The sequence below is a fragment of the Lampetra fluviatilis genome, chromosome 27, assembly GCF_964198595.1.
Source record: "Lampetra fluviatilis chromosome 27, kcLamFluv1.1, whole genome shotgun sequence".
Classification (NCBI taxonomy): domain Eukaryota; kingdom Metazoa; phylum Chordata; class Hyperoartia; order Petromyzontiformes; family Petromyzontidae; genus Lampetra; species Lampetra fluviatilis.
The window spans coordinates 11,874,580-11,890,581 of NC_136301.1; the positions used below are offsets into that span (position 1 = coordinate 11,874,580).

Genomic DNA, 16,002 nt, shown 5'->3' on the forward strand with positions numbered 1-16,002 from the left:
TCAAATAATCGTCACGCTGCTGGTGTCGTCTGTGACGGTGAGCGGAAATCGAATCGATTAACCTCATCGATCCCCGATGTTATAATACTGTAACACATGTGTGTTCGATAAAAAAAACAAGCACCAAACGGCGACATTTAATCCCCGCGTCCTTTTCCCAACGCCATCGGAGGTCACAACCGCCCCGTGCATCATCACTGCGCGACAACCCCACGGCGGCCATCTTGGTGAGGGGACAGCGTGGCGGCTACAGCCCTGCGCACCGCCCAACCCTCGCGTTCACGATGGGGGGCGTGGCTAGATTTGGGCTCTCTGCTTCCCTACACAACATGGCCGACTGGTGACGCCCATCGAGTCGGAGCGGGTAAATAGGGGGCGGTGTGAAGTTGCTGCAGCCTCGCTGGACTTAGTCGCTCGCCGCCGCCGCTGCCGCTACCGCTTAACTCGCTCCTCCACGTCCCCCCCCCGTGCCTTGCGATGTCATCTCAGTCGTGGTTCTCGGAGGTTCCCCTGGCGCCGCCCGTGGCCGTGTTCCAACTCACGGCCGACTTCAAAGCCGACCCCGACCCCAAGAAAGTCAACCTCGGCGTGGGAGGTGCGTGGTGGCGTGTTGTGGTTGTCATGGTGTGGTGCGACTCAAGCGCAGTTTGTCCAGTGACCTGTCAGCGATCTTTGAACCCTTCACGTAGCCTCAAAGTGTACCTAGCCTGGCACAAACGCCACTGAATGATGAACGCCGATTGTTTTCGGGGTCGTATGGTGTGGAGTGTGAGGGAGAGCTGTGTATAGTGGGAGGAGTGGTGGGGTGGTGGGGTCCGTGAGGTGTATGGGGGCTATCCCATACCTGTCAACCCATACGGGTTACCCGTATTATTGTACAGGGAAATTGAGTGTTCAGGTTCATACTGCGTCTAGCCGTTTCAATACGGGCAAAATAATGTTGTCTGTTGTGTTTCTCCCTTGTGATGGGACTTTGTAGGACGAACGTTAAGATTTCTAAGGGCACGGGGTGACGATGTCTAAATTTGTCTGTAAGAAGGTAGGCACTGATAAGGGGTTGACAGGTTTGCTATCCACTTCGTGGTGAGGTGTATACGTTGAACTTCTTTCGCACGGTACGTAGCAAATCGTGTTAATCGGTTAGGGGTGAATAGCGATCTGCGCCTGTGCGTATGTCTGGTGGGGAGTGTGTCAGCTGTTGTGGTGTGGTGGATGGGGTGTTGTATTCGTGTGCGGGGTGAGAGGAGAGGGGCGAGTGTGGTGTAGATGTCGAGGCGTAATTGGGACGTGCGGTGTGTGAACTGTGCTTTCGGTTTCATTTATTTGGTAATAGCCATGTGAGCCATTCGGCTCTTGAATCGGGTGCAACCGCAACAAACAAAAACATGAACAAGTTTTGAGGTGTGTAAGGAAAACGCTAATACTGGTAGGAACCTCCTGGTTACACCAGCCCACAGGGGATTATTGTGTCCGTCCGTCGTGCAGGGAGGGGCTGGGTGGGGAGGGAGGGACTGGGTGAGGAGGGTGGGGCTGGGTGGGGGGTGGGAGGGGTGGGGCTGGGTGGGGGGTGGGAGGGGTGGGGCTGAGTGGGGAGGGGCTGGTCACCCCGTGGTGCCCTTATAAAACTCAGCGTTTAATCTACTCACGCCGGCTTGTGCCCGCCCTCAGTCGGGCATATTTGCGGAATACACCACGCCGCCGTTGACCCTGGCCATTGACCGAGCAACCCAACGTTCCTACCAGCTCCCTCCGCAGGAATGTGTTTCAAAAGTAATTGGCAAAACTAGGTGGTTCCGAGATTCACTAATGCAGTGAGTTAATAGTCTTGTCCTGGCCACCAATGATTGCACGCACAAATCCATCATCACATACAGGTCTTTGATTCGACACTTCATTTGGCTAAGTTCCTCCGAGAATATCGATGGGACTGTCTCGCAAACGGGCATTACGGTACTCTCACGCGGCAAGGCAGTGTAGGAAAGTGCTGGGCCCTTACTGTGGCGACGAGACGTCACTTGAACGCATCTCGGAGGTAGCTATCTAATATCCACTTCTACGGGCCGCTCTCTATCGAATTCGGGGTGATGCACTGCGCCGGGAGTGTGCTATGGGAGGTGGGTCGGGGTTAGGGGTCATCCGTTTAGTTCGTACGCATGGAGGGGGGGGTAACCCAAATGCGTGCGCTTGCGTATGGGGGTGACTAATGATAATGTAAGTACGTATAGGAAACGGGGTGGGGGAGGGTGAAGCCTCGATAATAATGTCTACTATATTCGCCTTCAAATTAGAAATATCGTCCGGCGGTGGACTATCTGCTTAAACACGTTAATATGATTAATCCTTGATCTTATTTGTTGGGTCTTTCGGTAAGGTCACGTAGATAGTTTCAAAGAAAATAACAAAAAACGACGTTTCGATCGCAACACAAGCGGTCGTCATCAGGAAAGGGGGGTTAGTTTCTAAAGGCAACTGTTTATAAAGGGTTGAAATGGTTGTAGCCCAAATATCAGCAGCCAGTGTTATTGTAAGTGGTGGCCAGCGACTGCGGCGGTGGTGGGTTTTCCACCAATCAAAGGGCTGCCAAGTAAAAATGAGCACGTTAATGTAAGATCGCCGACCATCCTCCATGGCGAACGCACCGAGGTGGCTATGTTCGTGTGAGAAATTTAATCTGTTAATGTAAAAAATCAGAGAGCCGAAAATAACAATTAACATCGGAAGGTGATAGGATGGGAACATCACAGCTAGTTAAGTTAGTTTTTTTGTTATTTTCATTTTGAACCTATCTACGTGACCTTACCGAAAGACCCGAAGAATATGAATTCCTGCAGTCACGAAAGCTTTAAGTCAAGATTTAATCCTTTATCGTTTCTGTGTGGATTAAATATTGGCTGTTCTATAGGATTCGGGGGGCGGGGTGTCAAGCGTACGTACGCATGGGGGGGGGGGTGTAAAAAGTACGAGTGCGTACAGGGAGGGGGGGAGGGGTCAAGTTTTGACAGATTTTTGCGTACGTACTAAATGGATGGCTCCTTACGGGTAGGGTTGGGATACTGTGGGTGTTTATCACGCCGACAGTGTGTTCTGGAAGGAAGTTCCATGTCTGGATAGCAGAGTGAGGACGGAAGCTTCTGTCCATGGAGCATGTTCTGCTATTATTACGCTGCTGACAAAAACTGGGATTTTTAATATCCCACTGAGATTTACAGATCTCCCACTGGAGCTACCAGGAAAAAAAAGAGGACGTCCTGGGGAAAACCAGGACGGGTGGCAACCCAAGTTCTCAGTCTGCAGGGCTATGTCCATGCGTTCATGTCACTTGGGGCTATTTAGTCTGGGACCTTTTCCCATCAGATTGTCACGTTAGTTGATGATACTGGCAGCGCAAGACTTTGGTCAGTGACACTGCCTTTAAAAGGATTCGGATTTGCCAGCTCAGAAGATCAGATTGCCAGTTCAACCCCCTTCACCACTCGCTTCAAAGTTCAACGTTTCCTTGGTGCAGCTGTGACAGATCAGTCACGCAGGTTTTTACTGGGCACTCGGGAGATTACATCTGTGTTTGTGTGTTTTGACTTTTTAATACTTTTCATCCAAGGTCGTAAGTGTAAATGTGTTTACTCTGTCCCGTTATGATTACCCGTAAAGATGATCCAGTATGAACAAAACTTTAGTATTGAGTTTAGTATAACGTTATTTTGCTATTTGAGACTTACCATAGGGAAGTCAGTCTTATTCAAAATGTTCCCTGTGACCTCCCCAGTAGAACTGCTATCCAAGCCCCGTCGTCTCGTCGGCAGCTATTGGGTTTATTGCTCCCAGCTCGCGTGATGGCTACAGGGGTAATAGTGGTGGTGATGACTGATAATGATGGAGATGCTGGTACCGACGGTAGGGTGGTGTCAGGGATGATAACCTTGATAATAATGGAGACTGGTGCCAGTGATGGTGATGAAGACATTGATGACTGGAGATGTGGTGGTGATGTTTCTGTCGGAGGGGTGACCTTGGATCTCCGGGTTGTTCACATGGTGTTAGGATTACCCCGCTACGCTGCTGGTACAGCCTAAGAATTGTTTTCAATAATTAGACTTCCTTTGCCAGTACCAAAATATAATGATAGGGTTTTCCCCCATTTTTCTGGCAACAAAACTGAAATCTTCTTACAAGGAATCATGTGTGCATTAACCACAATACTTGTGGTCAAAATGCACACAAAAAACACACTTTGATAAAATATGCATTGTCCTTGAAACTGATTGGTCCACACCAGAGACAGCTTTCTTTTGAGCCTCCTTTTCAATTGGTGCTAAACCACGCCAAAAGGCGTACAGCTCTCCACCTTTTGTCGTCCAGCTGTGCAAGGGGCTGGTAACACCCTCCACCTTCAACTAAATCACTAAAAACACAGAAAGTTCAAACTCTGCTTGTACCAGAGGCGCAGGGAGACAGGTGCCTATATGACATTTCCTAGCTCAGAGGTCGTCAATTGAAATAACAAGAAGAGCCATTTAAAAAAATAATTATATTTAAAAAACTCGAATTCAGGAGCCGCAATGCAATGTGAATACGAGACTGTGGTCCTTAATAAATAATGTCATGAAGCAGTCCTTAGAGGCGAATGCGGCTCTGAAGCCACAGGTTGCCGACCCCTCTACTCTCCAAACCTCATTTGGAACCAAGAGACTGAACCACTTCACCCTCCCCCTCTGGGTTCCTGCAGAAATATAAAAAACCACTGTGGCTGACAACATGCAGTTCTTCTGTCGGGAGCTGGACCGGTACCACCCGGACCTCTGTGGAATACAAGAGGTGCGGTGGACTGGTTCTGGCTCCAGTCACCATGATGGGTGGAGAGTTCTCCACTTGGCTGTTTTTCTGAACAAAAGAATGAAGGGGGTATTGGAGTGCATGGCGAGATCTGGAAAGCTGCGAGTCCCAGGCTCGTGTGGGCGTGCCTCCCCATCAGCAGGAGGCAAGGAAGGGTGGGAGTGGGGCCTTAGGCACACACAGAATATGAGCATCAGTGGAGGGATGCTGATGAGTCAAATGCATTCTATGATCTGTCCCAGGTGTGGGCGAAAGTAACCCCTCAGTATAGTAATCTTTTTGTGTTATTTTAATTCCCGAGTGGGTCATGACGCAGCACCTGGCCCAGATTGATTGTAAGGCATGGGCTAGATCATCTCACATTCTGGTAAGGATTTTTCAACATCACCTTGTCAAGCACGCTGAACAGAGATTTGCGGAGCCCCAATATGGTTTCAGACTTGGGTGGGTGCCATATTCTCTGTCCGGGCTGATGTGGCACAATAGGATGTGAAGCTTATTAGACTTTCCAGTGACTGGTACTAACAGCGGAGGCGTGTGAAGGACGCTACTGGACAGTTGTAAGTAGTTGGCCTCAAACAACAGCGGAGAGCAGAGGATTGATGCGCACAACAACAAGCAGAGCACTGGGAGGCTAAAACGCAAGTTCATACAGTAGAGTGCATCGGTCAGTCAACTTATATCACCTTGGTCTGTCCCATGACCTGTCAGCAAGCCTTTGATACTTCACATGGCCTCAAAGTGCACCTAGCATGGCGAATGGTGGCTGTTGTCTATATTTGTGATGGCGCAGTGTACTAGCTACGAACTCACCGACCAAAGTTCCATTTCCATTCACAGCCAACATCAGTGGTGATTATTTTAACTGGTCCCGGGCCTTCCTAAGGTCGATTCAGCCTTAAATGAGTACCTGGGGCTGTATGTGAATATCACCACTTGGGAGACAAACTTGGTCAGGCGTTGTGCAAGCTACACCACCCACTCAAGTGCAATGTTTGCCTTCACAGGTGCTCATGAACAGCGCTCGCACCAACAGCCTGGGTAGGCTACACAAGGGGGGGGGGGATCGTCGTCTAAACCTGTGTGTGCGTCCGCGTGTGTGCAGCGTACCGCACGGATGAGGGGCTGCCCTGGGTGCTGCCCGTGGTGGCGCGCGTGGAGCAGCAGATGGGGGCTGGCGTCCTTGACCACGAGTACCTGCCTGTGGTGGGGAGCCCCTCGTTCACGCGCGCCGCCACTGCCATCACCCTCGGCCACGACAGCATCGCCATCGCTGAGGGCAGGGTGCGTTGGTACATGCGCGTGTGTTGGTAGGATGGAGGGACGTGCATGGTGAGGTGCAGTGACGCAGTGTAGGGGAGCGGTCGTGTGGTAGCGGTGGGCGCACTGCGCTACGAATCTGGTGACCTGGTTTCGATTCCCGCTCATCGCCAATGCCAGTGACGATTACCTGAATGGGTTCTGGGCCTTTTCTAGGTCGACTTGACCTCAAATGAGTACCTGGTGCGGTGTGTAAATATCGCCACTAGGGAGATAAAGGCGGCCGGACGTGGTGTTGGTCACCCACCAACTCGTGCCGTGCCGGCCTTTATAGGTGCTCGCCAACGGCACTTGCCCCAACAGTAGTTTGAGGCTATATGGGAGATTTTTACTTTTGTTTGCAGTGACAGTGGTTAGCACAATGTACTACAAAGCTAACGACCCGAGTGTAATTCCCACTCGCGACCATTAGCAGTGAAGAATATTTGAACCGGTCTTGGGCCTTGCCTATATCGACTCGGCCTTATACAAGTGTAATGATAGGGTGACACCTGCCGGCCTGTGAGGGTAATTACGGTTATAGCTGCATTACATAATGCCTTATTATGAAGGGGCGTATCTGGGGTAAAGGTGAAGGGCCGTGTCAGTCGAGAAGCTCCGGGAACCATCCCAAAGGGTCTAGTAGGTTCTAGAAAGGGGGCGTGGCCAGAGGTGGAGCTTGGCCACGCCAAGCAGATATAAGGCGTACCGAACCAGAGCTTCGGGGCTGTTAGTGTGGGGTCTGGGTCCTGGTTGCGTCGCTGCCATCGTCATCTCTTCACCTTCGACCACGTGGCTGTTCTTCTGCAAGACCAGCTCTGTCGCCGCCGCTACACTCGTCAACCAGCCAGCATAGCGCAGGACAGAGATGGGCTGCGTGTTTGGACAGCCTAGGTGTAGCCGCGTTACGAAGTGTATCGCCCTGTGTGTTCTTACTAAATAAGAAGCCTTCTACTAGACGTGTGTTGTAAGTCGCTCATTACACAAGTGCCTGGCACCATGTGTAAACATCTGCGCTGGAGTGACAAAGGCTGCCGGCCGTGGTGTTGCTCACCCACCCCCTCATGCGCTGTACCGCTCTGAATGTGCTTGCTAACAGCACTTGCCCCAACTGTCTATTAAGGCTATATGTTGTGGATTTTCTCTCCAACACACAGGTGTGCTGTACTAGTAACGAATTGGCATGTTCTGTTTACGTGACAAACCTTACTAACCCAAAAAACCTGTATTATAGATGATATTGGTCGCGAAAGCCTACATATTAAACTATATGGGGATGTTTGTCTCTGTCTTTGGAGTGTGTGTGGTGATGGCATGGTTTGTGTGTGTAGTCTGTTTGTGGTGACATTGTGGAGTGTGTGTGGGGGGTGTGGCGAGGGTGGAGTCGTTGCGTCTTGTGCATCTCTCTATTTCTCTGGATGCGTGTGCAGGCCGGTGGGGTGCAGGCTCTGGGAGGCACGGGCGCTCTCCATGTGGGAGCTCAGTTCCTAAAGCGATGGCACACACCCAATGTGCCCGTCTACGTCTCCTCACCCACGTGGGGTGCGGGGTCACAACAACACCATCGCTAAACGGGTTCACCACACCACATAGGGCGTTGCCACAACGCACAAGGCCTCAATATACAGGGGCTTGCCACACCATACAGGGGCTCGCCATACATGTTAGGGACCACACTAATCCTAAGTGTGGTCATGTGTATTTGGAGATTGTATGTCTCTCTCCCCGTGGTCGTATGGATTTTCTCCAGGACCTCTTTTTTTTTTTCCCCTTCCCTCCACATTTGTAAACATGCGTTTAGAGTATCTGGCTGCTATACATTTCCACACGATAAGTCACTTGGTTGACCTATCATTTGTGGCCAGGTTGCTTCTGAAAAAGAGCTGTATAGCTCAGTGGGGCAAGACCTGGTAAAATTAAAATAGCAGTTCAGTGTGCATTGCTGGCCTTCATAGGTGCTCTCAAAAAAGCCCTTTACCCAACAGTCTGTTGAAGGCTTCACGGGAGATCTTTGTCTTCGCTCAGAGAACCACAACGCCGTGTTCCGGGATGCCGGCTTCACTGACATCCGCTCATACCGCTACTGGGATGCCGAAAAGCGTGGACTTGCCATTGACGCGCTCATCGCCGACTTCGAGGTGGGGAGACAAAGGCGGCCGGTCACGTGCAGTGTGTGTGTGTTTGCCCAACTACGGCATCACCATCATTGCCGCCAGCATTCTCATCAGCATTGGCAGGATCATTATCATCATCTTTACCATCGGCACCATTACGGTTACCATCACCACCACCACCACCACCATATTCACTATCAGCACCATTGTCTTCATCGGCACCATCTTCACCATTCGTACCATCATCTTTACCATCCCCATCATCGCCATCACCACTACCACTATCTCTACGATCAACGCTACCATCTCCACCATCTGCACCATCTCCACCATAGTCATCTCTACCATCATTTCCACCATCGTTATTATATATGTACCCACCCGTGTATGTATACGATTGGCTACATACGTGCAAAAGTGTGTTTACCCGTTTGTGTGTTTACCCGTGTGTGTTTGTGTTTACGCGTATGTGTGTGCACTGTGTGTGTTGACCTGTGTCTGTGAACTGTGTGTTTATCCGTGTGTGTGTACTGTGTGTGTGTAGTTAGCTCCTCCACACTCCGTGATGCTTCTCCATGCCTGTGCGCACAACCCAACCGGTACGGACCCCACACCGGCCGAGTGGGACCGCATCTTTACCGTCGTCAAGGTAACGGCCACAGCAGCATAGTGGCTAAAGATCTGAACCGGTCTCAGGGCCTCCACTAAGTCAACTCGGCTGTTAAAAAAATTTGTACCTGGTGCGGTATCATAACATCAGCACTCGGAAGACAAAGGCGGCCGGGCGTGATGCTGGCTATGCGGGCCCCCTCGGGCCTATATAGGTGCTCGCTAACAACGCTTGCAGCAACAGTCTATTAAGGCCACACGGGGGTGGCGGGCGAATCTTTGTCTTTCTGTGCACAGGAGAAGCAGCTCTTCCCATTTTTCGACTCAGCGTACCAGGGCTTTGCTTCGGGAGACCTGGATCGCGACGCGGCCGCCGTGCGTCTCTTCGTGAGCCGCGGCATGGAGCTCCTCTGTGCTCAGTCCTTCAGCAAGAACTTTGGCCTCTACAGTGAGCCCCAGGGGGGGGGGCGGTGCTGTGGTAGAGGGATGTGGTGTGTCTTTGTTGTGGTGCCATGGTAGCTAGGAGAAATGAACTACCTCCACTAATATACATGAGGTTGTGGGTTCGATTTCAACCCCTAATGTCTACTGTATATTTGGAGTTTGCATGTCTCTCTCCCCGTGGTCGCGTGGATTTTTATCTGGGTCTTCCGGTTTTTCCCTCCACATTTGTAACCATGCGTTTACAGTATTGCAATACATTTACACATGATAAGCCACTTATTTGAGCTATCATTTGTGGCCAGGTTGCTTCTGACAAAGAGCTATATAGTTCAGTGGGCCTTACCTGGTAAAATGAAAAGTTCAGTTTAGTTTAATGTGAGTCTGTGTACGTGTGTGCATCTGTGTACCTGCAAGTGTATGTATGTTCATGCTTGTGTGTGTATAGGTGTGTATTCGTGTGCGTATGTATATGGTGGTGGTGGCTTATGCACCCACAGAAAATTTACATCAGTGGAGGGATACAGACAAAGCTGATGAGTCTGATGCCTTCTCTGTGTGACCTGTCCCAGGTACTCGGAATTTAGTTATAATATTAGGTGACTGGTTCCCAAGTAGGTTATGATACAGGCACCTGGGCCAGAGTGGAGGCATGGTCAGATCACTTAATAACGTGAGGAGGCTGCTAGACCTATGCGCAGCCCGTGGGCTTGTAATTGCCAACACTGTTCCAGCATAGGCGCATCCACACATCATTGATGCATGCCAGGTCCAAGAAAGAACATTTGCTTTACTACATATTGATGAACAACAAATGTGAGCCCATATCCTTGACACAAGGATCTACCATGGAGCTCATCTGCCCCACTGATTATTGCCGTGTTATCAGTAAGATGCGCCTGCCAGAATTTCACTGGTGTAAGCATCCATCTAGGACCCCATTCAAACCCACAATAGCCTGATCTCGGCTCGCTGATGAAGTTTGCAAGCAAGGATTTCATCATCACTTGTAAATGGGCTTGGCATCATCCCCCCCCCTCTTTTGATGTCGAGGGGAAATGTGTTCGTTAACAGCAGTTGCCCCAAAAGTCTGTTAAGGCTATGGGGGAGGGATCTATGTATGTTTATTAATATACATATATCTGTGTGTGTATGTGTGTGGTGCAGACGAGCGTGTGGGAAACCTGGTGGTGGTTGCACGTGACCCTACGCGCCTCCAGGCCATCATCTCCCAGATGGTGATGGTGGTGCGGCCCTTGTGGTCCAACCCTCCTCACCATGGGGGAACCATCGTGGCCACGACGCTCAACAACCCCGCGCTATTTGCCGAGTGGTAAGCTCCAACCAGAGACAGAAAAAAATTCCCTGTATAGTCTAAAACAGACTGTTGTGGCAAGTGCTTTTAGTGTGCACCAGTGAAGGTCAGCATAACACACCAGGGAGTGGGTGTTCATTACCATGCTCGGCTGCCATTGTCTGCCCACTGCTGATGTTTACACACCACATTAGGTACTTGTTTATGGCTGAGTCAATCTAACGGAGATCCAGGTCCAGTTCAAATATTCGCCACTTATTGATCATGAGCGGGAGTTGAGCTTGAGTTGCCAGATTCGTAGCACTGCACTGACGCTCCCCCTCTATGCTCCACATACGCTTATATGGACACTCATGATATCCAATGTTGGATGAAGGCCTCGGAAGTAGTTCAGTAATGTCTGCTTCCATGGGCTGTTCCCTAACACGAAGGGTCGCACTGCTCTACCAACGTTCAGAATGGATCTTCGTCTCCTGATAATGCTGATGAGGATATACTTGGGGGGGGAAAGATTATCTTGAATTTATGGATGATGATGATGATGACGACGACTGGTGCTGTGTCTGATCATGCTGCATGCACGCATGAACAGGAAGGACAACGTCCGCACGATGGCGGAGCGCGTGCTGCTGATGCGTGAGAAGTTGCGGGAGAAACTCAAGAGCCTGGGAACACCCGGAAACTGGGACCACATCACGCGCCAGATCGGCATGTTCAGCTACACTGGCCTCAACCGTGAGTCCCACGCCCTTTAAGACCGATAACGCATCACCGCTGCCTGCCACGCTGCCGGGTTTTACTGAAATGTTTGGAAAAATATTCCGACATTCCGAAGCGTTCCCTAACACACAGTGAAACGTTGGACATTGTGCCGGTAAAGCACGAGATCAAACCAAAAAATACACCGTCGTACAACCACAAAAAACCACATGGCGATATACATCATCATCAGTAATCATCATCAACAGCAGCCAATCGAACTTACATATCAGTCAAACTTAATTTGGAGCTTTCGTGACTGCAGGAATTACTCTTTGGTCCTTTCGGTAAGAAAGAACCAAAGAGTTACATATCAGTCATATATTTACTCCTGTAGCCGTCCCGTCTTGTGTCTCCCACCGTGATTGTAACGAGAGGACAGGGTGGCTAAATACATTATTGGAGGATGATGGATGTGAAGTTTAGTTCCCATCGCCTTGCGTATCACACGGCTGGTTGAGGTGACTGAACAGCTTCACCAAGCGGGACCACGAGTGGGCCATGCAACGGCAACACTTTGTTTGAAAGTGCTCTTTTGGGTAGCCTTTGTATCTCTACAACGGTGACAAAAAGACACCATCAGCCCAATTGCCACACAAGCACCACACTGTTCAATCTGCCACCAGACTTCAGCCAATCTAGCACCTGAAGAGGGGCCCATAAACATGGATTTTACAACTGCTGTCTGGACGTGGCCTAATGTGCACGTGTGGCTTGGGGTCCAATCCCCGAGCTGCTTTTGCATCACATGTACCCTCACCTTGCCTATAGCAACTATATGGCGCATCAGATGCCTCTTGCCACGTGGTATTTTCACCCAAACATAAAGAATGCAGCAGCAAGATGCAGCACAAAACCCTTAACCCTTTCCCGTTCCGATGACGTACGTGTACTGTTTTTCTTCCGATTCCATACGTTTATGTTATCGGAACGGAATCGGAAGCAAAAGGCCATGCGGGAGGGCGTGTAGCAGTTTCTTGCCAGGTATCATAGAGCGCGGTCATGTCGCTCCAGTTCTCTGCGGTGAGTACAGTTCAATATCTTTAAAAACAGCAGCGCGATACGCCTCTCTAAATAAAATTAACGCTAACCGCTTGCACGTACTGAGATTCAGTACGTGCAAGCGTACTGCAACTCTCTGCGTAGTGCACAATTACACACACAAATCATCGCAGGTGGACTCGCATCGGCTAGGCTCCGAATATTATGAATAAATTACCCAACTACTAACTTATGTAACGGCTATCAAACCTTGACACATTCGTCAATAAAACTGCCCTGAGAGGGAATAATACTGTCTTCATAGACATTTCGCAAAACAAGCTAAAAAAATGTCTTATTTATTTTTTACTATCTTAATGGACTCTTTAGACTAAATATCCCAGCTCGACCTTTTGTCATTAAGTTTGAATTATGTGCATCGCTTCCTCGTGTTAATCTCACTCTCTCCTCTGCCCCCTTCCCTCGCCTTACAGCCGCCCAGGTGGAGTTCCTCATCAAACAGAAACACGTGTACCTCATGAAGTCGGGGCGCATCAACATGTGCGGCCTCAACTCGCACAACCTCGACTACGTGGCCGAGGCCATCCACGCCACCGTTACAACGGTGGCCTGAGAGCCGCACGGCACCACATGGCACGACACCACACGGCACGACACCACACGACACGTCACCGAAGCACCAGGATCTCACCCCCGTGAAAGGTCCACCAATCACACCGCTTCATGCTTCGCGTTTGCAACGTACCGCACTGTGCACACCACACCACATTAAAGAACCAAGTCCACACCGTTTCATGTTTGTAACATACCAAACAGCGTATAAAACTAAGTACAGCTGACCACGATATGTTCTTATGCACCCGCATCACACCGCGCACACACTCACACATCACATATTCAGAGCATAGATATGCCCATCACTCGTGTATAATTTCTAAACCAAAATAATAAAACACACAGACGCACGTAGGCTCTCGCACGCACACAATGTTCTGGTTACAGAACAAGCCCGCAATGCGGGTGATTTTGGGTCACGCAGGACACACAAATGAATATGCACTTGATTTTACCTTTTTGTGCGGTGATTTCGTCCAATCTCGGTTCAACTAAAATGAGACTTTAGATGTGGTGGGGACAATAGCTCTGTCAAGTCTTACCACTTTGCATGCTTCATTAGTGCAGTATATATTGTATTTACATGGCGCCGTGCTGTAAAAAATATCCACGATCCAAAAACGCTTAATACAGGAGTTGAATTGCAGGTCCGGCTGGCATGGGGTCGTGCGTATTTATTGTCGATAGCGACGTCTTAACTTGCGATGAACAAATAATAGATTTGAATTTTGTTCTCGGACCAGTGTTGCCAAATCCTAGCGATGCAATATGAACGCAAACCAGTGACAAATCTGGTGACCTGGGACAAGAATGTGATGCAGATTTCAGAGCAATTCCAGGTACGTATTAAGGATCCTGCATCTGGGTACGTTCAATACTTGGTCAATCATTGTTTGATTTAGAAGGTCAATTAGACTGGTGTGGAAGTCAGACTCTTAACTGGTATAGGAATTCAAACTTGAGCCATACTGAGACGCACTGAAAAATTAGGATGAAAGGCTGTGGTGGAGTCCACAGGTCTAACCTATTGACCCAAGACTACCCGGCTCATGACTGTCCACTTCAACACCACCATCTCACCCGCAAATCGATATGATCCGCGACAACCAAATTCAATAGCATGTTTGGGTGATTCTGTGATTCTCGCAGTGGTAATGCACTAACTTCCATTAAATCTAAAAGGCCTGAAATACGAACTCTGGAAAATGTTTAACCACACGTGACAAGTCTACTTTGCTCATTATATTATATCATCGCTGTAATGTAAGTGAGTCTAAATATTTATTGGACTAAAGTTAAAGTGAAAACGTACATTTCAAGTTGTTCGAAACAGTGATGCCCAGTTTCTAGAAAGTTCTATGAAGACGGAGTAGATAGTTGTGGACGCAAAATTAGAAGATAAGAAAATGTTACGTCGGTCACTCGCAAATAAAGTGGTAAATTAACGTGATCTGACCGGTACCCAACCCATAAGCTGTAAACGACCTCACCCACAGTTAACTGGGGACACAACCCAATGCTACACTAGTTGAGGCTTTATTCCAAACCCACTTTGGAGTTCTCTCAAAATATATTTGTCTAGAGTCTCGTACTAAAACTGCTCTTGTGTGGAGTTTGGAGGGATTTTATGCCTGTCAAGTTTGGGTTTTTTTCGGAGAGTGGATTTTTTTGTTACAAGTGTAGTGACATGGAATGGGTCCCTATGGAGCATAGTGCTGATTGCTGGCAGAGAAAGGGATCTGCGGTTGCAGCAGCCCTGTCAAGCAGGTCATGCGATAAGCAGAGAGCGGGATGTAGGGCAAAGGTGATAGAGGGGGCACGTGAGGTAAGCCTGGGAACCAACTAGTAGGTTCTAGAAGGGGGGCGTGGCTGGGGGCAGAGGGAGGCCACGCCAGGAGGATAAAAGGGGACCCCGAGCGATGGTTCGGGACTGTTGCTTGGAGTGGAATCCCGTCGGGCTGCTGGAGTCTTCGTCACCGTCTTCACCTCAGCGTTGTCAGGCAGTTTGTTAGCTGTCCTGACTGAAGTATGGTTACCCCTTATAATTAATAGAGTGCCTCCTATTCCTAGTATCACTACACAAGCACTGATGACGCAATCGTAAGTTGCTGGCCTGTGCTACTGGTGGTGGATCAGGAGGCAATAAATGTTCTTTGAAAATCACTTGATAAAGATTAAAGCGCTTTATTTGGTGTCCGTGCGATGCATGAATGCTTGAACCAGCCAGTTCTGATTTTTGTTATTGTGCTTGTTACCCAGGAAAACCTCACTGAATCTCGATAAACTTATTCAGGAAAATCCAGCCAAGTTTTTGCAGTTCGGCAATGTTGCTGCTGTGTGTAATCCCAAATTAATAATTTTCATCTATTGGAATGTTTGGCTCCCTCTGCTACAAACCAAGTTAAATGATCCAAGTTAAATGAAAGCGCTGTACAGAGGTGATGGTTTTTATTTAATAGAATATGGCCACGTGCGCTGAAAACTGCTGAGATTGCGCATTGCACTGTAACACTTTTTTTTATGTTTTTTGCTCCTGCATAGTAAGTGTTATTTCCTAATTGGTTATGCCTCAAAAGTACAGAAAATAGCTATTATTCCCCACAAACTTTGCTTTTGTAACCAGGATAGTATTTTGAAATTTACCTATTTTCTAGAACATTCCATAAATGGTAACAAGTACCCGTCTCTTCCCCTAGCTCACCTTAAATATGATTACAACAGCATCAAGACCTTGCTGGACGGCTTGAAGTATGATGAGTATGGCTGGGAGGTCATCGGAGACTTGAAAATGGTGGCATTCCTGATGGGTCTCTAAGGTGGTTTTACCAAGTTTCCCTGCTATCTTTGCCTTTGGGACAGTAGGGACACCAAGGTGCACTACCACAGGCGGGACTGGCCACAGCAGACCGAGTTCTCTGTGGGGAGGAACAACGTCATGTGAGAGCCACTGGTGGACCCCCGGAAGGTGCTGATGCCACCACTGCACATCAAATTGGGCCTTATGAAACAATTTGTCAG

The 16,002-nt window shown here is 49.0% G+C and overlaps 1 protein-coding gene across 1 annotated transcript; it reads left to right on the forward strand.

Moving 5' to 3' along the window:
• Positions 1 to 349: 349 nt before the first annotated feature.
• On the forward strand, positions 350 to 15,147 carry GOT1 (glutamic-oxaloacetic transaminase 1). Its single transcript, XM_078869250.1, has 9 exons — positions 350 to 595; positions 5,936 to 6,114; positions 7,560 to 7,671; positions 8,155 to 8,267; positions 8,788 to 8,892; positions 9,150 to 9,300; positions 10,461 to 10,626; positions 11,201 to 11,343; positions 12,843 to 15,147. The coding sequence occupies exons 1-9, from the start codon at positions 478 to 480 to the stop codon at positions 12,980 to 12,982; spliced, it is 1,227 nt and encodes a 408-aa protein (XP_078725376.1). The 5' UTR covers positions 350 to 477; the 3' UTR covers positions 12,983 to 15,147.
• The last annotated feature ends 855 nt before the right edge of the window (positions 15,148 to 16,002 follow it).